Source organism: Stegodyphus dumicola, chromosome X1, assembly GCF_044657685.1.
Source record: "Stegodyphus dumicola isolate Sdum_Otavi_A_Nest chromosome X1, ASM4465768v1".
Taxonomy (NCBI): Eukaryota; Metazoa; Arthropoda; class Arachnida; order Araneae; family Eresidae; genus Stegodyphus; species Stegodyphus dumicola.
In genome coordinates, this window is record NC_140780.1 from 89720243 (window position 1) to 89743925 (window position 23683).

General features: G+C 33.7%; 1 protein-coding gene across 2 annotated transcripts in view; it reads right to left on the reverse strand.

Moving 5' to 3' along the window:
* Nucleotides 1–2874: 2874 nt before the first annotated feature.
* LOC146993212 (small nuclear ribonucleoprotein F) overlaps nt 2875–23683 on the reverse strand; it is a 33645-nt gene continuing 12836 nt past the window's right edge. For both annotated transcript variants that reach the window (XM_085808562.1, XM_085808561.1), the window contains 2 exons: nt 6044–6169; nt 2875–3125 (listed from right to left, as the gene is read on the reverse strand). In XM_085808562.1, coding sequence (XP_085664688.1) covers nt 2988–3125; nt 6044–6169 — 264 coding nt within the window. In that variant the 3' untranslated portion in view covers nt 2875–2987. The remainder of the gene's footprint in view (nt 3126–6043; nt 6170–23683) is intronic.

Sequence of the window (23683 nt, forward strand, 5' to 3'; positions counted from 1 at the left end):
GCCCCTCAGACTTCTGTACGCAGATTTAGTGAGTGAAATTTTGTTTCCTCTAATTTTATTTTCTACTAGTGTTTTGTCTAAATAGAGATTGAATTAATTATTTCTTAATGTTTAATGGTCTTGTTTATTTAATTTTAATATCTTAAAATAAATATTTCTGAAAAGAAATTTTCACTAAAGTAATTATGATTTCAATATTATATCCAGGAATTAATATTTACTAAATGTCAGAAGATTACTTGTTCTCTTTTCTAAATGTGAAATTGTTAATTAATGATTTGTAGTCTTCACACTTGTACTCGAGAAAGTGAACAAATGAGAAATTATTGAGATAATGTTTAGATTATGTTTTGTAGGGGTAGTCTGGCCAGCTATCTTAAATTATAATGTGTGGGAATATTCAATAAATGTGTTTATTATTTTCATTATTGTAATTTTCTTTGAGTTTAATTGTGGTCTACTGTAGGTCACCCATGTGTTCCTTACGGAAACATGGTTATTCTATCGAAGCTGAATAACATATTGCGGTAATAGAAAAATCAGTTTTATGAGTTCTGACTATACGATCAGCTTATTTAATTTATTTTGATTTGTTGAGTAGACTTCTTAAATGTGAGATGCATCTTTCCCTGATGTTTTGAAGAGTTTTGAGTGGTATTTTAAATGTAAAGAGTTTTGTGGCTGTCTCTAGATTTTGTATTGAAATTTATGGGTGTTCGGGTTGTTGATTTGAATTAGTTATACATTGTGAGAGATAGCAGATTGATGATTTTGTTGTGGAAATGCCTTTTTGCATTTTGGTTTCTATAAATAATCTTTGTTTTTAGCAAAACACCAGGGAGGATATTTTTCTTTGATGTTAAAATTTTGATTATTATAAAGGAAGTTACCGAGTTTAGTTTCAGTTTTTTTTTTTATGTCATGGCACCAAGAAGTCAGTTTGGTTAGCTTTAACAGTTAAATGAGTGTAAAATGTGAAAGGTAATTTTAATGATTATTTTTCTATGTAACAGTTTTGTATTCAATTTTTAAATTACTTTAAAATATAACAATGTATTGTTAATTACCTACGATGAGAAAAATGAATGCATGTAATGCTGCATGCACATAATACATTATGCATAAATTGTATATCTTCTCAGTTTTCTACGACAAAAATGTTCCCTGCAAAAATTTTAAACATCTATTCAAAAATTATTATGGAACCATATTCATTGAAAACAGTGCCTAATATCTGTGAACTTATTTTTATCTTATGCACTTACTGCCATCAAGAGACTTCAATTATGTTCATGAAAAGGACTTTTCAATGAATTTCAATTTAACAAACTTTTCAATGCACATTCTAAAGAAAATTGAACACTTTTATGCTTGTAATTTATTTATTATTCTTTCATTGTAAAATTGTGTAATTCAAAAACTTTATATGAGAAAAGATCATGATTTATGATAGGACATAGTTAAAGCCTGTAAGCTATGTCCTGGATGCTTCTTCATGTCTTTCCTCATACTTCTTGCTCTATGCGAACCAACAACCTTTAATTAACTTTCTGAAATTCAGGATCTTTCCCCTACACCAGTACTTTCCGGAACATTCGAGCTTATTACGTAACCACTTCTATAAATAGAGAACTCACACCATTTTGTGTAAGAAGTTTTTTCTCCCTCTGCTGCCAAGATCTGTGCGGCGCTTCTAATCTTTCTTCTCTTTGTTAGAATAGTTATGACATCAAAAGCCTAGATTTCATTATATTTAGTTTGAAACACTATTTGATACGTAATTAGCAGAATTTCATCTAAAAGAAAGATTGTTTGCAATTGGAATTGAATAAAGATGTGCAATTTAAAGCAAAATCCTTCTGCATCATCATTCTGCTGCCTTAACACTCAGCCACAGCAATGCCCGGACTAAAACCTACAAAACATTTATGTTTTGTAACAAGAACACTCGACCGAGGCGCCAAATTTGCTGCCCTTTCCATTTAGTCGGCAGCGAGCTAAGCCATATTTTTGTTTAGAATGTTTCAATACATTTCATCAAAACTAAATTTGATCACATTTCATTGAGACTATATGTATTTTTCAAATACTGTTGGTCCCGTGGACCGACGCCAGCAAAACAAAAATTCCAGTGCCGGTCCCCAGGGACCGACGCCAGCCACGTGGAAAGTTCACTACCAGTCCCCAGGGGCTGATGCCGGCCACACGGAAAGTTCACTGCCACTCAACGTGTTAAGCATCTTTTCTAACAATGAGAAATTTGTCTCAATACACAAACCTAGTGTTCTTACTAGTTTTGGGGTGCTTTTATGTCCTAACTTGTTAACCTTGATGCCAAGCTTTGTCATTCATGTCCACGACTGCTAAAATATCACATACATAAGCAGAGTTTTAGTTGTGAATATTAAACCAACCATCTATTTGTCCTCCATATATAGATATATATATATAATGTTACACTTAAATCACTTTAGATTAATGTTTATATGCAGAATGTAACATCTCCATTAATTTTATGAAATGAAGTTTATCACAAATGAAAATTATGCATTTCTAGCCCCCCCCCAAAACTGTTTGATGATCTATTTCAGATTTTTTTATAGACACTGATTTTTACATTTATTTAGATGTACCTTATGTTCTGAATGACCAGATTTATGCTTGAGAGTTAGACGGACATGAAGTGACTCACTTTCTTATATTGTATTATCATGGCTTGTTTAAAATATTTTAAACAATTCTAAAGTCATCTTTTACATGAATATAGTTTCTACCTTTTAAAAAAATGATATTTTATTTTAATTAATGACATAATGTAGGTAGCATCAATACCAAATCTTAACATGTACTGCCAAGACTGAAAAAAAAAGAGTATTCTGACCAAATATGCAATTTTATTTAAAAAAAGATGAATATGGGACCCATTAAAGTAGATTTTGGGTTAAAATAATGCATTTTCATATAAAAGTACAAGCTAAATGAAAGATTCAAAATGCTTCTCTCATTTCACCATCTTCTTCTTCTTCTTCAACACCTCGGATGTACAAAACATTATTGCATCGAATCAAAACTTCACCAAGATTCCCTTTGTACTCGCCATTATTATATTCTTCAGTATTAGCCAACTATATGATCAAGAGAAAGACAAAACACAAATTAGGTTAAAATATAAGTATTAACATAAATAATAATATTAGTCAAAAGTAAGTTATGGGAAAAATGCACATAAGTTACATTAACTGAAAATTTGGCATCACATTTACTTGCATAATACATGCACTTGAATTTTTACCTTTAAAAATATATATGTCCTTAAGTATTCCATATATTTAGCATTTTGTAAAATTAGATAAATTAGCAAATGAATTATGTTTACAGTTACCAAGTTATTTCCTGCTGACTAATAATAATAATCTAAAGATTTTCTTGAACAACAGATTTAGCAGAACTACCTAAAAGCTAGATGAGCAAATAATATTCTTCTCAAACAGAAATTTTCAGTGCCATCAAATTAAAGCTACAGATAAACAGCACTGTATTATACTACAAGTATTAGGTGACTAAATGTAATATCTAGAAGGCAATGAATTTTAAAGATTTTCAAAGAAACATGAGAATAAGCTGAATGGCTTTACAAACAAAATATATAAAACATAATGCTTCCCTTGCTTAAATCAGTTATCTTCCTTGGTTACAAAACTGATAACAAAACACATACATAAACATAGTACCTTTTTCAGTATAAAAAAAACATAAAATCTGATAATTCAAATTTTTTTATTCACTCTGTGATACAAAATACATAGACAACTTTGTACAATAGCAGGTTCACCCACTAATGTAATAATGCATGCTGAGGTGGATATAAATAGAGGAATCATAGCTGAGGACGTCAGAGCAAATCGTAAAACATGACAGTGATTTATTGCTTCAGTAGTGGAAAATTCATTTATGTAATTCTCACAATGTTAAAAAAAAGGATAAATTACAAATGTTATTGTTACACTGCTGGCCACCGTAAATGCAACACTCTGAAGGAAGCATGCAAATAACATGAAATTTACAACATGCATTAGTGGAGGTGAGATATGCAAATGATTAGAATTTCAGAGCAGACTCGCATCACAGGTGCCTATGGCGCCACTTCAAAGCGCTATTAAAGGCTTGGAGTTTTCAACGATTTCAAGGTCGGCCAATTGTGGTTTTTTTTTTTTTTTTTTTCCGAAAAAATTATCAATTATGCCTCGTAGTAAACAGTGATCATCGTTTGATCAAGTATCTGAGTTCGACAGAGGACGGATAGTGGCCTACCGAGAGTGTGGATTATCTTTCAGGGAAATCGGTAGTCATGTTGGATGAAACCAAACAACTGTAATGCGAATATGTGACTGTTGAATGCAAGAGGGTACGACGGAGCGACGAGTTTGATCGCATCCACCTCAGTGCACCACTTCATGTGATGACAAGAACATTGTGCGCATGGCAGTAACAAATCGCTCAGTGACATCATGAACTATAGCACAGCACATTCAGTGTGTAATGCACCATCCAGTGTCTGTGCGCACCATCTGATGCCGTTTAGAGCAGAGTGGTCTGTCCGCAAGATGTCCATTACTTCGTCTACCCTTGACACAGAACCACAGACGTCTCCGCCGCCAATGGTGTGATGAAAGAAGGATGTAGACAGCAGAATGGAATGAAATTGTCTTTACTCACGATTCACACTTCTGTCTGCAACACCACGATGGTGGGATTCGAGTCTAGAGACACCGTGGAGAGAGGATGCTGAACAGCTGAGTTTTGCATTGCCACACTGTTCCTGCACCGGGTATTATGGTATGGGGCGGTATTGCATATCACTCTCGAACTCCTCTACTACGCATTGCCGGTACTTTAAACAGTCAGCGCTACATCTCCAAGGTGTTGAAGCCAGTTGTCCTTCCTTACCTTCAGGGCTTGCCCACAGCCATATTTCAACAGGATAATGCACGGCTACACGTGGCACGCATTATCGAAGGGTTCTTCGTCAATCACCAGATTGAATTGCTTCCTTGGCCAGCTTGTTCTCCGGATCTTTCGACGATAGAAAACGTGGCCCATGGTTGCTGAACGACTGATCCAGATTACATCCCAGGCTGCCATACGAGATCAACTTTGGCAACGTGTGGAAGCTGCTTGGTCCTGTACCCCAAGCACATATCCAAAGTCTCGAATCAATGCTGAGGCGTGTGGAAGCGATGATCTCCAACAATGACGGCAACTCTGGCTACTGATTCCGGACGGAACCACACTTCACAGAAGTCTATAAATTTAATCATTTGATACTTGGTCAACATGTTATCTACTAAATAAATTTTATTGTGATATTTCTTGTCTTTCTTGGTGTTGCAATTTGGGTGGCCAACAATACATAGGAGAAGCTTCAGTCAACCATGGTTGTTTGCTAGAGAGATAGCAGCCACAGAGTGCTTCACAGAGTAATAAAATAAAATTATAATGAATGAGCTGAAAGCAATTAACTACAAAATTTCCAGATGTAACACGTATACATAATGTAAAGAAAGCATAATTAGAGCTTGGAACGATGGCAATCTACAATATGGAGTGATAAATGCTGATATATTGTCTGGAATGTTATAACAGTAAAGTGTATTATTTCTCAAGTTTTATGGTAACAGTATTTTTTTTTACTGTTTGCGCTCCTTGATTCCTGTTAAAGAAAACATGAAAAAGTCCCATTTTTTAAATAATTTTTACCATGAACAAGAACTTTTATTGAACACTAGGACCACATAAAAAAATTTTATTTTGCATTTCTACCAAACTTATCTTTTAAATTAAAAAATGCCATGAGTATTTTCTTTACTTAAATATATGTCACGTGCTATGGTGGTTAAATTGAAGACTACGTAACTTTTATTGGTACAAATGCGTAATATTTGTTAGATTAAAAATTTTTTTTTAAATTTATGCAAAATATTTAACATCAGCTATCTTAATAATCTTAAAAACATTATTTTAAAAGTTGGAGAAAAAACCTTACCTGTAGATTCATATAACCATCTACAGAGACTAGGAAGCCCTTGTATTCCATTCCCCATTTCAATTTGACAATAACAGGTTTTCCCGTAAGGCTATTCAAAAAAGGCTTTGGATTCAGAGGTAGATTCTGGTGGAGGAAAAAACACAAATAAGATCCACTACTAATACATAAATACACAAAACAAAGAGTCAACTAAGCATATCAAGGAACTTTCAAATGACGGTATAGCTATTATAGTTGCCATAATCGTAAGGCATAAAAGTCACACCTGTGTAGTATAATTGAACCTTTCATGAAAAATTCTGCAGGAATGAAATACACGTCAGTTCATATTTGCTTCTCAGTGATTTATCAATTTTTATACCAGACTGGTGTAAACATTTAGAACACTTTGACAAAATTCTCATAACGGTTTCTATGATGTATGCAATGTTTGGTAGTCTAGTGACAAAGATCACCTTAACGCAGGTAGTGATGAAAAAGAATGCTCTCATATTGCCCCAAAAGTCAAACTCAGTTATAGCAAACTTAAAGGGATCAAACGTTTTTCATTACAGCTGGCTGTATCACAAAACTGTATGAAAATTTACTGAGGAATCGCAAAAGAAAAAAGAATGATTGGCACTGTCATATCACACACAAAAAAGCAATTTTTTTATTTTTTTATAAACATTGAAATTTAATTACACTTATGTAGATTGTTATTAAATTTGTTTTATATTCTTTTTCAACTTCACTATATCCTAATTATGCACTTAGCACAAATGTCATGGTTATGATCCTTCCCTCGAATTACAACTGCTTAAAATAGATATTTATAATTAAGAATTATTATTTCATCCATAAATATAAAAACTTCAAATTCACCAATTTTTATTTAACCTCTGAATACAAAAATTATTATTTTTTGCTGTGTGACACAAACTGACAGAAACTTTTATACAGTCAAAAGTCATTAATTCGGACACCCATAAACTGGACCTCAAAGCTACAAACTTTCTGCACATGCGTGTTCACGCATGCGCACAGGCGTTTACGAGTGCGCATAAGACCTTTACGGCTGTGAATATGTTTGTGCGCCTGCACGTGTAATGTGTAACGGAGGTAAGCTAAAATTATCTAATTCAGTTAATGTTGCAGATTGCGGTGTTCCTTAATCTACGAATTGGATCTGGCTTCTTATCTTTTGCAGACTGTTAGAGCAATTTCATAAAAGTAAGCTTGAACTTTCGATTACATCAAATAGAATTTCCGATATATATTTACTAATATGTAATTTGTATCTACAAAGCGAAAGTATGTTTTGAAATCCGAAATCTGTTTATCAATTTCACGCCGCGGATTGGAAGTTGATCTGTCAGCACTATCCTTATCTTCAGGGCAGATGTTTTTATTTTATTTGGCTTATAATTCCTTACTAAGTGTAGTATTTCATCTCGATGTACTCCGTCTTTAATATGATTTAAATCAAGTTCCTCGTCATTATAATTCGCTTCCGATAGTGAAGAAAGTGACCCAGAGGTTATTGAAAACATTTCGATTGACAAATTAATCGGTATTCTCAACACAGCAATTATAGGACTTGAACAGCGGAACTTTGTAACTAAACAAGAAATTATGTCTGTTTAATAGAATTAAAGAGAAAGCATTATCACATGAAACAAAGCAACTTACATTGAAAGAAATGTTTAATGAAGTAAACAAATAAATATTAAGCTTTTTCTTTTGTAAATTTTGATACCCTTTAGATTATAATTGTTCTTTATTTCATAAATTACGGTTTCATATTTTTAATTTTGTAATTTCTGCATGCCATCTTACCAGATTTAAACTGATGATCTATAATTCGGAAAAATCGATAATCCGGAATCGCCGAAGTCCCGACGAGTCCGGATTAACGACTTTTGAAATATTTTTGACCAAAAATTGAAGGTTATCAGTTTAGGTTCCACAGTTTATGTGAATAAATATTTATTAATGACATGCATCATAGTTTTGGCATCTGCTGTTTTAAAGACTTTGCCGCATTAGAGACACTCAACCTTTAATTAACTTTCTGCAATTCAGGAGCTTCCCCCTAGACCAGTACCTTCTAGAATTTGCTAGCCTATTATGTAACTGCTAGTATAAATAGTGAGTACGCGCCATTTTTCAGTCAGACTGCTTCCTAATATCACTGCTCCAAGACTCCGTGCTGCCCTGTCCATCCTTCTTTCCTTTGTTAGAATTAGTTATGATGCAGAAAGTTTAAATTCAATCCTACTTGGTTAAAATCACTATGGGTATGTAATTTAGAGTTTTCATCTGAAAGGAAAATGATCTGCTAATTGGATTAAATAAACATCTGTGATATTTCAGCAGTTGTGGTGGAGCTCGGCATCAAAGTTCAGGCATGGCTTTTTGCAGAGTGCAGAGTGGTAAGGAGGACGACACAAATTGATTTAGCTTTTAATTGCACATTTTTATTTAATTCATAGATGAAAACTCTCTAAATTACATATCCATAGTGAATTTAACTAAGTAGGATTGAATTTAAACTTTCTGCGTCATAACTAATTCTAACAAAGGAAAGAAGGATGGACAGAGTAGAGCGGAGTCTTGTGGCAGCGATATTATGAAGCAGTCTGACTGAAAAATGGCGTGTACTCACTATTTATAGTAGTAGTTACGTAATAGGCTTGCAAATTCTAGAAGGTTCTGGTCTAGGGGGGAAGATCTTGAATTGCAGAAAGTTAAAGGTTGTGTGTTCGCGTAGAGCAAAGCCATTGGATTTTTTAATATTTTACATATATATATATATATATGTATGATATAATAAAAACATAAGGAAATGACGGGAGCAGTGTCGATGCGTACGTAGATCCATACTGAAGAGAAAACATTCTGATTGCATCGTAAGTTAATGTGTTGACTTCGCAAATAAAACTTGCCAGTCGAGGTGATTTTAATTCCATTTTTATTTGAAATTGACATTATGTGGACACAGATCTTTTGGCACCCTAATCATGCCTGTTCAAGAACATTTACATTATTGATATTATTGCAATACGAAGCAGTAGCGAAATTGCATCCAAGCACAGCACAGACAGAAGCTGAAGTGCGTATTTATGAAAGATGGAAGCACGCGAAGAGAAAAGTTTTGGTTTACGATGGTAGTTTCAGTTCCCAATTATTATGTCATCAGAGCTGCACAGGCTATAGAATGATCTAGAAATGATGCAATCCAGAGAAATTATTGCGATTTTTAGAATAGAGAGGGAGAATTACTGTTTTACCGTTAGTTTAAATTATAATTTTGATTCACATATTTTTTATCTTACATGTATATATAAAGCATTGCACACGATACTATAGATAAATGTTTTTCTGCTATCCGGAACGAAAGCCATTTTATGTTTTTAAATTGTAATCTGTCATGCTTTTTAAAGTTGCTGATTGTTGGTAATCAGTTTCATTTGCTTTGCAAAGCTACAAATTTTAATAGCATTTTTGTTTTTCACAATCACTGGCACTTATTACTCGACATACAGTATGCAACTGTCAAGTCCCAGATACGCATGTCTTTTTCATACTTTTCAACAATCTCTTTTTTCACCTTAATTAATTACCCTAACAATTTTCTTTGTTGCTTGAACTCACTGATAATAAATTTTCAAAAAATTTACACGAAAAATGTGTGTGTGTGTGTGTGTATTTAATTATGGCAAAGCACACTAGGGCTATCTGCCTCACACGAAAAAAATCCCTTAAAAATTCAGTGTTATACTACAGGTTTACCGAGTAGTAGCAATAAGCGTACTGGCACTCATAACATTGTCTTGAAAGAGGTAGTAGACAAGAATAGTGCACACGATCATGGGTCATTGACATCAAGTCATATTCCAAAATAAAAGTCTGCATCCAAACAGGATATATGCCAAGCTACATATATTAGAAACTTTTGTAAAAAAAATAAATAAAAATTTTAAAAACATTTTTTTTTTAATTTTCAAATACTAACTGATTTATTTAAATTGTGAAAAAATTTAACGAAGCAAATATTCCAATTTAACGTTCTTCATGCACATAATATAGAACTTGATATAATTTTTCATCATAAATATATTTCTTTGGTACTACGTCATAAATACTTCTTTGGTACATCTATCTGTTCATATTTTATATGAAAGCAGATTTTTGATATTGTACATAAATACACATTATATGATTTACATATATATCTCCCCTCCAATGCACTTTTACTTTTTTTTTATTTTGCTGTAATTTAATAATACACAAAGGTCTAATTAAAAAAGGAAGGATATGATATTTAATTTTCAGAAATTTTTAAGTTATCATTTTTACTATAATTTTTCATAACTATTATTAATTTGGAATGTTGTTGTACTGCTGCATGTACTGTTGGGTGGCCCAAGATAAACTGAACCCAAAGAAAGTGAAGTCTCTCATAACACGTTCAATTCAATTTTGGTCATCCAAATAATTGAAAAATAATGTGAGGTAAGGATCTTGCAGATCAGTACCTTTCTAGTTATTAAGTAGCAAGAAACTATGTGCAAAATATTTATAAAAATATTACATTCACCTTTTAGACCAAGTTGTTTTCAAGTGTATTAAAAAAAAGGTGTGTGTGTGGGGGGGAATCACATTTACAGTTTACACTGTACTTAATTAATGAAGTAATTGATAAATATACTTTTATCCATTTTTCAAGATGAGGTCATCTATCAAATGAAGCATCATCAAGATGTTTGTTTATTTGAATGCCATTTTTTGGAACTTGCCCACCTACAGAGAAAAACGAAAACCTTGGCAGAGAATTATACAGTACACAGTCCGTAATCCGGACGTCCATTATCCGGAATGATCTATAATCCGGACCTCAAAACCACAATTTCTTTGCATGCTTACGCAAGCGCGTAAAGAATGCGCATAAATTACGCACCCTATACTTCCACAGTTATAACCCCGTGGTTCTTTACTCTTATTAGGTACTGCATGTGCCTTATTTTATGTGTTAGTACTTGAATAACTCTTATTCTTCATATCTGGAATGCGGATTTTCTCATAAATTTTTAATTTCTCTTTAAATTCAGAAATAGTTTTACACCCATACAAAATAATTTTGTTACTACTCTGATCGGGTATCCCATTGATTGCATAATCAAGAATTGATGAATTATCCACAGAACCACAACTGGCTATTTCACGCAAGGCAATTAAATATTTGGAAAGGGATTCACCAAATTTTAAGCGTTGTTTAAGTCCAGACTAAACTAAATGAATCTCATTTTTTTCTACTTAGCATGATATTACTTGTGTAATCAGAACAGCTTGGCTTAATGATTTGTTTCTCTAACCATTCCGAAATATGTTTATCTGTAGTGGCCTAGTTATTGCACGAGAAATAATTACTTTTTATTTCATATATTTGTTCATGTATTTAATTGTTTTATACAATTAACTTTAATATTTTATCAATATTCAAATTTGCATTTCTTTTATGCTGAATGGCAACAAGTATTTCATATTTATATTTAAATTTCTTTATGCTGAATGGCAACTAATTCTGATTCATGATTGCTTGGTTTTGGTTTCCAAACATTGCTATTCTAGTAGCATCGCATTTCGATAGCTGGAAAATAAAAAGCAATAAACTTAGCTATTTGTTTATAATTCATGCTGTTCCTAATCATAATTTTGTTTTGAACATTAGTTTGAACACCACATCGTGGTGACCCTGATTAATTTTCGAAATGTCAACAAATGACTTTCTGAAACTGCTACGAAAGATACGATGCAGTCACCGAAGCTTCATAAGGCAAATGTAAAAGTACCTCCTTTTTGGACTGATAAACTGAAAATATGGTTTTTTCAAGTTGAAGCTCAGTTCAAAATTAGTAATATCATTTCACAAGAAATGAAATTTAATTATTTAGTTTCACAGCTTGAACCTAAGTTCGTCGAAAATATTTGGGACATTTTAACGAAAGATAGTACCACAAAATATTCGGATGCTAAAATTAGGTTACTAGTTAGTCAAAGAAAGTGAAAATGTATAGATTAAACGTTTGCTTACTGGTATCGAGCTTGGAGACATGAAACCAAGCCAACTTTTGCAGATGTTGAGATCAGTTACTACAGATGTGTCTGAAAATCTAATCAATACGTTATGGCTGGAAAAGCTACCTGACTCAATAAAAAATATATTATTAGTTAGTGTTGAAGATGTAACCAAGTTAGAGTTTATGGCAGATAAAATTAGTGATATAATTCGGAAACCAGACGTATTTAGTGCTAATGCCACTTTCGTTCCTGTAAATGATTTGTTGAAAAGAATGACCTATTTTGAACAAAAAACTGATCAAATAACCATTCGCTTAAGACGCAGGGACTCGGATTTACGTAATTCCCGTTCACGATCTCGTAAACGATATGACCCTGCTGGCAAATTTTGTTTCTATCACTTTCGATTTGGAGCAAAATGCAGATGATGACAAATGTAAAACGGCCATCATCATTCCTTTCAGTTTATACAAATTTAATGTAATGAGTTTCGGTTTAAAAAATGCTCCTGCAACATTCCAACGATTTATTCACGAAGTCTTTAGAGGATTAGAATTCATTTTTCCCTATTTAGACGATATACTCATTGCATCCAGTACCCATGAAGAACACAAAAATCACCTTAATTAGTTTTCGAAAGATTAAATACATTTGGGTTAAGAATAAATGTTTCAAAATCTGTATTTGCTGTTCGACAAATCGAGTTTCTAGGCTACCTAATTACACCTAAGGGTTCCCGTCCTTTGCCAGAAAGAGTTCAAGCTATTACTAACTACAAACGACCAGAAACAATACATGAACTTAGAACTTTTCTTGAAATATTTAACTTTTATCGTCGTTACATAAAAGATGCAGCGAAGAATCAAGCCTTGTTACGTGCGTAGGAAGCTAAAAAGAGGGACAAACGTAAAATCAAATGGACTGAAGAACCTGAAAAACAATTTGAAAAGTGCAAGAATGACCTGGTGAACACGGCACTGTTCTCTTTTCCCAATTCTGAACTACCTCTGGCATTATTTACAGATGCTTCAGATGCGGCGATTGGCTCAGTGTTGCAATAATATGAAAACTCCTTGTGGAAACCAATAAAATATTTTTTCTAAAAAATTAAATGATAGTCAGCAAAAATACAGCACCTATGATAGAGAACTATTAAGCATATATCTTTCAGTTAGACACTTTAAGTATTATCTAGAACGATGAGTGTATACAATTTATACATATCACAAGCTCTTAATATTAGCCTTTCGTCAAAAACTACACAAAGCAGCACCTAGACAAGCTCACCAACTTCAATACATCTCCCAGTTTTCGACTCGTATTAAATATGCTAAAGGTGAGACTAATATTGTGGCGGATACATTATCTAGAGTTAATGAAAATTGCACCTATAGATTATGATAAAATAGCTGATGAACAGACTCAAGATGAAGAACTGAAGAGTTTGCAAATCACTACTTCCTTGAATTTAAAGCAATGTTCCTTCGGGGGAATATTTGTGGTGTGATACATTAACTAAACATATTCGGCCACATATTCCTCAGGCTTTCAGAAAACACGTCTTTCAGCGAACTCATGGTTTATCACATCCAGAAATAAAATCGATTATGAAATTAATTACATCAAAATTCATTTGGCCTAACATTAAAAAAGATGTACAGTTGTGGACGAAAACCTGCATTCCTTGCCAAAAAGCTAAAATCAGTCGGCATACCAAAACAAAATTAGGTGAGTTTGAAGTACCACCAGGAAGATTTTCTGTCATCCATATTCATCTCATAGGACCACTTTCCCCATCTAAAGGGAATATTGTCTTACTTGCATAGATAGATTTTCGAATTGGATGGAAGCAATTCCTTTAGAAAATATTTCAGCTGAGAATGTTGGAAGAGCCTTTTATAGCAACTGGATTGTGCATTTCGGAACGTCAAGTAAACTCATTAGTGATCGTGGATCCCAATTTAAAAGTGATACATTACAAGCTTTGTCCAAAATCTGTGGCATCAATTTACAACACACTACTGCCTATCACCCCTCGTGTAATGACAAAGTTGAGCACCTTCATAGAACATTAAAAACAGCATTAAAAGCCCACAACAACATATCTTGTACAGACACATTACCAACAGTACTTTTGGGTTTGCGTACTGCTATTCAAGAAGATACAAATTATTTTATTCATTCTATTGCGCAAGTAGTTTATGGCCAGTCTCAGACTTCCTGGAGAGTTTTTCAGCGAACCAAGTATTCAGACAGCATCGGAGACTTTTGCTAATAACCTCGAGAAACAGATGGAAGTTGTTGGACCTAGACTAATTCGTAAACATTCATCTGAATGGATATTTGTACATAAAGACTTAAAAAAAAAAAAATGTTCTCATGTGTTTCAGCAAATAGATCGGGTAAAAAAACCTGAAGGAGGTTCCAAAGGAGTTCCATTTCCTGTTATTGATCGCAAGGACAAATATTTTACTATTAGCATAAAAGGAAAACATATTAATGTACTCCTGGATCACTTGAAACCAGCATATATTTTAGCTGAGGAAAATTCCCAGTTGACACAACCTGACTACAATAACTTGCAGAGACCGGACTCAAATTCAGATGTGAATCAAAAATATTCTTGCACAGGCAGAACTATACGTTTACCTATTAGATTCAAGGATCTGATAGTGGTTAACACTGCAATGATAGTTACTACCTATTTCTCCCTCTTCGTAATGTAACTTAATTACTGGTGGGGTGAGTAGTGTAGCGGCCTAGTTATTGCATGAGAAATAATTATTTTTTATTTCATATATTTGTTCATGTATTTAATTATTTTATAAACTTAACTTCAATATTTTGTTAATATTCATATTTATATTTCTTTTATGCTGAATGGCAACAAGTAGTTCATATTTATATTTAAATTTCTTTATGCTGAATGGCAACTAGTTCTGATTCATGATTGATTGGTTTTGGTTTCCAAACATTGCTATTCTAGTAGCATCGCATTTCGATAGCTGGAAAATAAAAAGCAATAAACTTAGCTATTTGTTTATAATTCATGCTGTTCCTAATCATAATTTCGTTTTGAACATTAGTAGCCAAGGCCACATATCAATTTCACACTGCTCTGCGGGGTAGAAATGTCACGGCGCGCAATGAACTTTAAGTTGACCTGTCAGCACTAGCCTCATCTTCAGGGCAGATGTTTTTACTTTATTCGGCTTATAATTCCTTACTAAATGTAGTATTTCATCTCGATGTACTCCGTCTTTGATATGATTTAAATCAAATTCCTCGTCATTATAAATATCACGAATATACATCAAATGGTTTTCTGGTTGCAATTTTCTAATTTCGACTATGCGTAATGTATGCTTTACACATGCGCGCATTGAAAGAAATGTTTAATAAAGTAAACAAGTAAATATTAAGTTTTTTTTGTAAATTTTGATACCCTTTAGATCATAATTGCTCTTTATTTCATAAATTATGGTTTCATATTTTTAATTGTATAATTTCTGCATGCCATCTTACCAGATTTAAATTGATGATCTATAATTCGGAAAAAACCCTAATCCGGAATCGCTGAAATCCCGACGAGTTCGAATTACAGACTTTGTACTGTAAAGTGCATTCATCCAAGAACAATGCAAATGGAAAACGAATTAGGTTTGTTTTGATTTATTTTAATAAGGGCAAAGCACTCAAAGGCTAACTGCCTAAATGGAAGGGTGTTGCATAAGGGATACTGGTTTGTATACATATTACACATGAAACGCCCATGCAGCCAACCCATTTGTCAGGGGTTCAAACCCTAGACTGAATGTTCAGGAAATTTACCACTCGGCTGCTGGTGAGCCAAAATGAATTAGGAGAGAAACGAAGTATTATTGTAAAGACTACAAAGTAGGGCTTTGCGTACCATGTTTCCAAACATATCATACCCAGAAAAACTGCTAAATTTTTTTTAAACATATTGCAACTATTATTGATGTTGAATAAAAACATCATCATTTTCAGATAATAGTGAACATTATTTAAAGCATACATAGTTTTTCTCTCTCCAGAACTTACACATATTTCTTAAATACCTGCACTGAATTATTTTCTGTCTAGCTTGGATGTGTAAGGAAAGCCAAATATAAAGCAAAATAACACAAAATATTATGTATTTAAAAAATCATTAAAAAGAGGGAAAATGTAGTGTTTGTCATATGAACTGGTTCAGAACTCCATAACATTAAAAAACACCAATAAAAAAAAGATTTTTGAAGAAACTTTATCAAAACTGTGCAACAAGCAAGGATTAAACAACACCCATAATGAAACACCAAAAATTATATGAACTAGCAACAAATTAACTAAATTAAAATTGGAACTAACATCAATAATAAAATACTTTGTTTTTTTTTTCATGCTTTCCTGCCAATGTGCAATGTCTCAACTTAAAAATACATCAGAGAATTGCAAAATTTTTGGCATCACATAGCAACATGGCACTGCTCGTTTTTTACACATCAATATGTTTTAAGTTTAAAAAAAAATCAGAGAATTGCTCTTAACTCAGAAAAAGCTACTATCATAATCACTTATGATCTGTTCATAAACTATTTTGAGCAAATTCCAAAACCACGCACATCACATTATGTGACAGTGTTATGGAAATTTCTTATGTATTTTTTGTTGTGTATAATTATTGCGTGTTATTTTACTGTGCATAATGTATTCTTAGTTATTATATTATTTTATTGTGTTTAATGAATTTGTATTGAGCTTATTTAAAATTAATGTATAATATTTAAAATTGTTAAACTTTACGGCTAAGCTCCTTTAAGTTTGGCAGAATTGTGTTACAATTAAAAGGGTGCGGGTGTATTTCCGTTTCTCACGCGTAGGCTTCTTTGGAGGTTAGAGGTCACTGTCCAGCTGCATTTTCCCCTTTTTTCGCGGGGGTTGAAAACACGTGTTTTTCTCGTTCAGAGGCGAATAGTTCTAAGGGGCAGCGATTTTTTTGACAGAGTTATAGGTTGGAAACATTCTTCTGTTGCGTGGGAAAGAAAGGGGGTCTGTCTTCTTGTAGAAAGTTCTGAATTTCAGTGGCGATTTATTACCTTTCTTCTAGTTGGCTAAAGGGAGTCCATTTTCCTTAAGATTGGCTAAATTTTTTAATTTTAGTTTTGTTTGAACCAATAGTAATTTGGAGGCGTTTCTTGGAGAGTGTAAACCGAGGTTTCTTAAGCCGTTGCACGGAAGGCAATGGGGATCTTTTTGGACTTGAAAAAAAAAAAGCGATTTTGAGAGAAGACTTTTAAGAGGGTTTTTGGAGCCTTAGGGGTTTGCTACTTTGACGGCGGCCCCTGCGGGGCCGGCCGCGGTCAGTGAGGTGCTGAGATGGTGCAGAGGAAAAACGCGGCGGTTCTTCGGTGGTCGACCACGGTATACAGTTAAGTTTTTATCTCCGAGAATTTGGGTACAGAGGGTCTGAGACAGCGTGGGTTGCTCGTCATGTTGACAGCGGCAATTCTTGCGGCCTATTATATTCAATTTCGTCGCTGAGGTTTCTTTTCCCATTTGTGGAATAGTCTGAACTGCTCGTTCGTGCTGGAGTATCTATTTTGCTTTCGAAAAGATGGAAATATAGAAAGTCGTCATCGCCTGAGGTCTGCTTTGGTCTTTTGTCTCCATTTGCGACCTCTTTCTCTTTATCTTCAGTGGAACTTCGAAAACGGGAAGTTGATTGAGTTAAAGTGCTGCTTAACGGAGGAATTTGAAAACTTTAAACTGGAACTATGAAAAGGCTCCGGTTCCGGAAAACAACGATGAAGATATGGCAGTTATTGTTTCGGGATTTGTAATTTAGATCGGGGCAGCTCCCTGAGTCTCTCAAAGGTGGTACGCCGATTTAGTGAGTGACTTTTTTTAATTTCCATTGGTGTTTTATTTTGATGCATAATCCTTTTAAATTTGGAAATGTTTAATACTAAAGCAAGAGTTGACATGTTAAGTAGATAAAAATTGAATATTTTTACCAAATTTCTAGCTGAGATAGTTAACTTTTTATTTAATGTTTAATAGTCAGAAGTCAATTGATCTAATTGGAGGAAGTGAATCTTTGTTTTAATGTTTAAGTGCTATGTTCAATATGATTGATTCTAAATTAGTCTTTTTAAATAAATTTAATCTTCTTGGTTTCCTGCTTAAAATGATTAAGAACTGTGACGTGTTTCGCTATGAATTTGTATTAATGGATTAATGTTAAATATGAGATTGATTTGGAAAAAAAAAAAAACTATGAGTAACTTTAAAAGATATTTGTAGGGGTAGTCTGGCCAGCTATCTTAAGTTATAATGTGTGGGAATTTTCAATAAATGTGTTTATTATCTTTAATATTGTATGTTTTTTTGTGTGTATTAATTGTGGTCTACTGTAGGTCACCCATGTGATCCTTACGGAAACATGCTTTTTCAACCGAACCTGGGTAATTATATTGCGGTAGTAGAAAAAAAATTAATTTTAGTGTTGGTGACTATACGATCGGTTTGCTGAATTTATTTTAATTTGAAGAGTAGACTTCTTAATTGGGAGATTGTATCTTTCCCCGGTGTTTTGAAGAGTTCTGTGTGATATTTGAAATGTTCAAGGTTTAAGCTTATCTCTAGATTTAAGATTGAAATTTATGTGTTTTCAGGTTGGAGATATAAATTAGTTTTCATTTAGTGAGAGATAGCCTGTTAAAGATTTTGTTGTGGATGTGCATAATTAATCGTGATTCTACCAAAACACCAGGGAGGATATCTTTCTTTGATGTCTTTTAGATTTAAAAGTTTTGATTATGTAAGTACAAAGTTTAGTAGTTTTTAGTAGTAGTTAGTTTGTTTTTGTTTTTTTTGTCACGGCACCAAGCAGTCAGTTGTAAAGAGATAAAAGTTAAATGAAAAATATTATTTTTTTTCGACGTAACAAATATGAAAATTAAAAAAGTCACTCACTAAATCGGCGTACCACCTTTGAGAGACTCAGGGAGCTGCCCCGATCTAAATTACAAATCCCGAAACAATAACTGCCATATCTTCATCGTTGTTTTCCGGAACCGGAGCCTTTTCATAATTCCAGTTTAAAGTTTTCAAATTCCTCCGTTAAGCAGCACTTTAACTCAATCAACTTCCCGTTTTCGAAGTTCCACTGAAGATAAGAGAAAGAGGTCGAAACTGGAGACAAAAGACCAAAGCAGACCTCAGGCGATGACGACTTTCCATATTTCCATCTTTTCGAAAGCAAAATAGATACTCCAGCACGAACGAGCAGTTCAGACTATTCCACAAATGGGAAAAGAAACCTCAGCGACGAAATTGAAAATAATAGGCCGCAAGAATTGCCGCTGTCAACATGACGAGCAACCCACGCTGTCTCGGACCCTCCGTACCCAAATTCTCGGAGATAAAAACTTAACTGTATACCGTGGTCGACCACCGAAGAACCGCCGCGTTTTTCCTCTGCACCATCTCAGCACCTCACTGACCGCGGCCGGCCCCGCAGGGGCCGCCGTCAAAGTAGCAAACCCCTAAGGCTCCAAAAACCCTCTTAAAAGTCTTCTCTCAAAATCGCTTTTTTTTTTTCAAGTCCAAAAAGATCCCCATTGCCTTCCGTGCAACGGCTTAAGAAACCTCGGGTTACACTCTCCAAGAAACGCCTCCAAATTACTATTGGTTCAAACAAAACTAAAATTAAAAAATTTAGCCAATCTTAAGGAAAATGGACTCCCTTTAGCCAACTAGAAGAAAGGTAATAAAACGCCACTGAAATTCAGAACTTTCTACAAGAAGACAGACCCCCTTTCTTTCCCACGCAACAGAAGAATGTTTCCAACCTATAACTCTGTCAAAAAAATCGCTGCCCCTTAGAACTATTCGCCTCTGAACGAGAAAAACACGTGTTTTCAACCCCCGCGAAAAAAGGGGAAAATGCAGCTGGACAGTGACCTCTAACCTCCAAAGAAGCCTACGCGTGAGAAACGGAAATACACCCGCACCCTTTTAATTGTAACACAATTCTGCCAAACTTAAAGGAGCTTAGCCGTAAAGTTTAACAATTTTAAATATTATACATTAATTTTAAATAAGCTCAATACAAATTCATTAAACACAATAAAATAATATAATAACTAAGAATACATTATGCACAGTAAAATAACACGCAATAATTATACACAACAAAAAATACATAAGAAATTTCCATAACAACAGCGTTACCTGCACACAACCATTAGTGGGTTGCCTATTTTGGTAACACTTTGCCTGTTGATTGTCACGGTTAGGAGAATAAAGTGATAGTACCAACATTTAGTAAACATTACAGATTAATTTTTACGTTTATTTTCCCCCAGGTTTATGAAAATATTAAAAACATTTTAACACAGAAGGTCAAAAATATTAATTTAGGTTCTTGGGATTGTGAAAAACTTTTACTGGTTAAATCAAAAGGAATATGACTTGTATAGCGGTTGTTAAGATTAAAATTCACTTATAAGCAATTTTTTGCAAGCTCACTTTAACAAAGAAAATTAACGATCTGTGTTTAAAAGAAGAAACTCTGTACAAGAAAAATATTATTCACAACTTAGGTTACATAAAGAATACTCAAACGCATATTTTCATATTTTTAGTACAGCTAAATAATTGAAAAATCTGTCCTTGTTGCAGGTTCATTTTTGATTATAAATGTTAAAAAAAAAAAAAAAAAAATCCAGGCAACTTAAATGAAGTTCACTATAATCCTTAGCAATAATAACTCTAAATCAATGTAAGCAAAGAGTAGTTTTAAACTGTCAGCCAGTTTAAAATTTCATGCTGTGAAGAAAAATAAACAAAGACTTTTTAAATTTTCAACAAATTTGACAAGTGATCAAAATAAAGCTCTTAACACTAAATTTTCTTTTAAAGATGGCAAAGGGAAAAAGAGTACACATATAGGGATACACAAATGATGACAGTTTTTTCTGACCTTAAACACTGTGGACTTTTTGCAAGATCAGACATTCTAGTTCCCAATTTTAGGTTTGCTTAAGGACTATAAAGATACTTCATATTCCCAGGATTTTACCACCAAAAGCAAAGCAGATGAGCTTCTATGTTAAATCATTCCTAATGAATCCCCTTTTTACCCAAGATAAAATCAATGTATCAAATTATACATCGTTTCTCTCAAAATTATTGCAATTTTGAATATTCGAATTTGGTGACTATAGGGGGTCCAGAACCCAGGGCACCTACCCAACATGCTTGAAACACTAAAAATGAAAAATTTCGAAAATAAAACAAAATTTTCAGGCTGAAATAGAATATTCTAAGGTTTTTCAGTATGCTGAAGAAATTATTCACAAGCGATTGGTTTTTACAGACAAGAGTTTATATTAATCACTCAAACTGAATAAAAAAAAATCTAAGTATTTTTCTATCGATCATTTTAGACAAATAGTCCAATTCAGCACTTTCCACTGACCATTTTCAAAACAAACAGTGCAATTAAGCACCAACAATAGAAAAGTGTAGTATCACAACAAGAAGTGGATATTTTCAAAGAACTGGTTAATTCTAGTGCAAATATTCAAAACACTGAAAGAATACAAGGTTTGGGGACAAAACAGTGCAATAAAAAACAAAATGCAGCATGTAATGGCAGACCACACATCAAGTTCATGAATGTTACTGTGCATGCCCAGAAGAGAATTTTGGTGCCATTATTATGTTGGCATGATTTAAAAAGATAGATGTAGATGTACCACCATCTGAGTATAAACAATTGCGAGGTTAGCTGAACTGTAAAATAATTCAATATTAAAATCTTATTTTTACCTGTCAACATTGTTACTGCTTCAACAATTGAAAAGTATGTGGTGAATTCATGATCAAACATAAATCTGATTGAAGAGTGCAAAATACAGGTGAAAGAATTCAGTGTAAATACAGATACCCAGTGGATGGGACAGAAACTTTAAACCAAATACTACTGTAAGACTGCTTTCTGGTATACATATATATTTACATTTCAGTAAATCTGGTTTAGTATAAATGCATGTATGTTTATGTTACATATATGTGGCAACACACTAGTTGCTGGTCAAACGGAAGTGAAGTTATTGTCAGTTGATGTTGGCCTGGAATAAACAATGTGCTATGTGAGAGTGTTGTAATGAACTTCATTATAGATCAATAAATATTAATATGATTAAAACATGGCGTAGTCGTGTGGAATAGTATTACAACTAATTCCCAAGCAATCCCTTTAGTTGTTTTTCCTCTCAGCAGACGCAAGATGGAATTTTGTCACCCACCGCAAGGCCCAAGTTTCGACGGCAATGTGGCTGAAAACTGGCAGATTCAAGCAGCTGTTCCAGATTTATATGAAAGCTTCAGGAAATGCTTCAAAAGATTCAGATGTGAAAGTTGCTTTATTTTTAAATGCTGCTGGTGAGGAAGCAGTTGAAGTGTTCAACACGAGATCAGGGTAACTCTGAAAAAGTACTTGAGAGGTTTGAATCTTTCATGACGCCTAGAACAAATGTTGTGGTGGAGAGATTTTTATTCAATAAGAGAAAACAAGAAGAAGGGGAACTTTTTGATTGTTTCATGACCTAAAAAAACTTGTAAAATCTTGTGAATTTGGTGAGCAGAGTGACTCTGTCATATGTGATTGCATTGTCCTTGGAGTATCAGATGCCAGTTTACAGGAGAGGATGCTGTGAGAAAGTAATCTGAGTTTGGACAAAGCAATTGAATTAGGGAAAGCAGCTGAATTGAGCAAAGCTCGTGCTCAAACGTTACGAGAACACAATGTTGACAGCGTAACTAGAGGGAAAGTGAAGCAGCATCTGGCAGGAGGAGCCAATGCAGCCTTAGCAGTGAGGAAGCACAGAGGATGGTGTGATGGCGCTTCAAATACTGAGACATATTTATGTAAAAAATGCAACAGACATCACGTTAATGGACAGTGTACGGCATATGGAAAAAAATGCTTTAATTGTGGTAAACTAAATCACTTTTCGACTATGTGCAGACTGAAGCACGTCCAAAATGTTTCTCAGCATGATAACGCAGATGTATATAGGGAATCTGATGATGAATTCTTCGCGAATTCCATAAATGTTCAAAGAACTAAAAGTATGTGCTCAACATCATCTACAAAAGAGTGGACTAAAACTATAATTGTTGAAGGGACAACTGTGACTTTTAAGTTGGACACAGGGTCTGAAGTGAATGTTTTGCCTGTGAAAACTTACGAAACACCGAGTGCTAAAAACTCTAATCTTATTTTAAACAAGTGTAATGTTGTATTAAAAGCATTTTGGGGTCCAAGGTTAAACCTGATGGGTCATTAATGTTACAATGTTCCTCAGATGGTGTGGATCATACTCTAGAGTTTTTAATTGATTCTAGCAAGCATATACGTCCATTATTAGGAATTGATGTATGTGTTAAACTTAATTTAATTTAGTTTATAAATAAGGTTGGAATATCAATTAATGGTAAGTTGGATCAGTATACAATTATTTTACCTCCATCTAAAGATCAATTTATTATTAATAA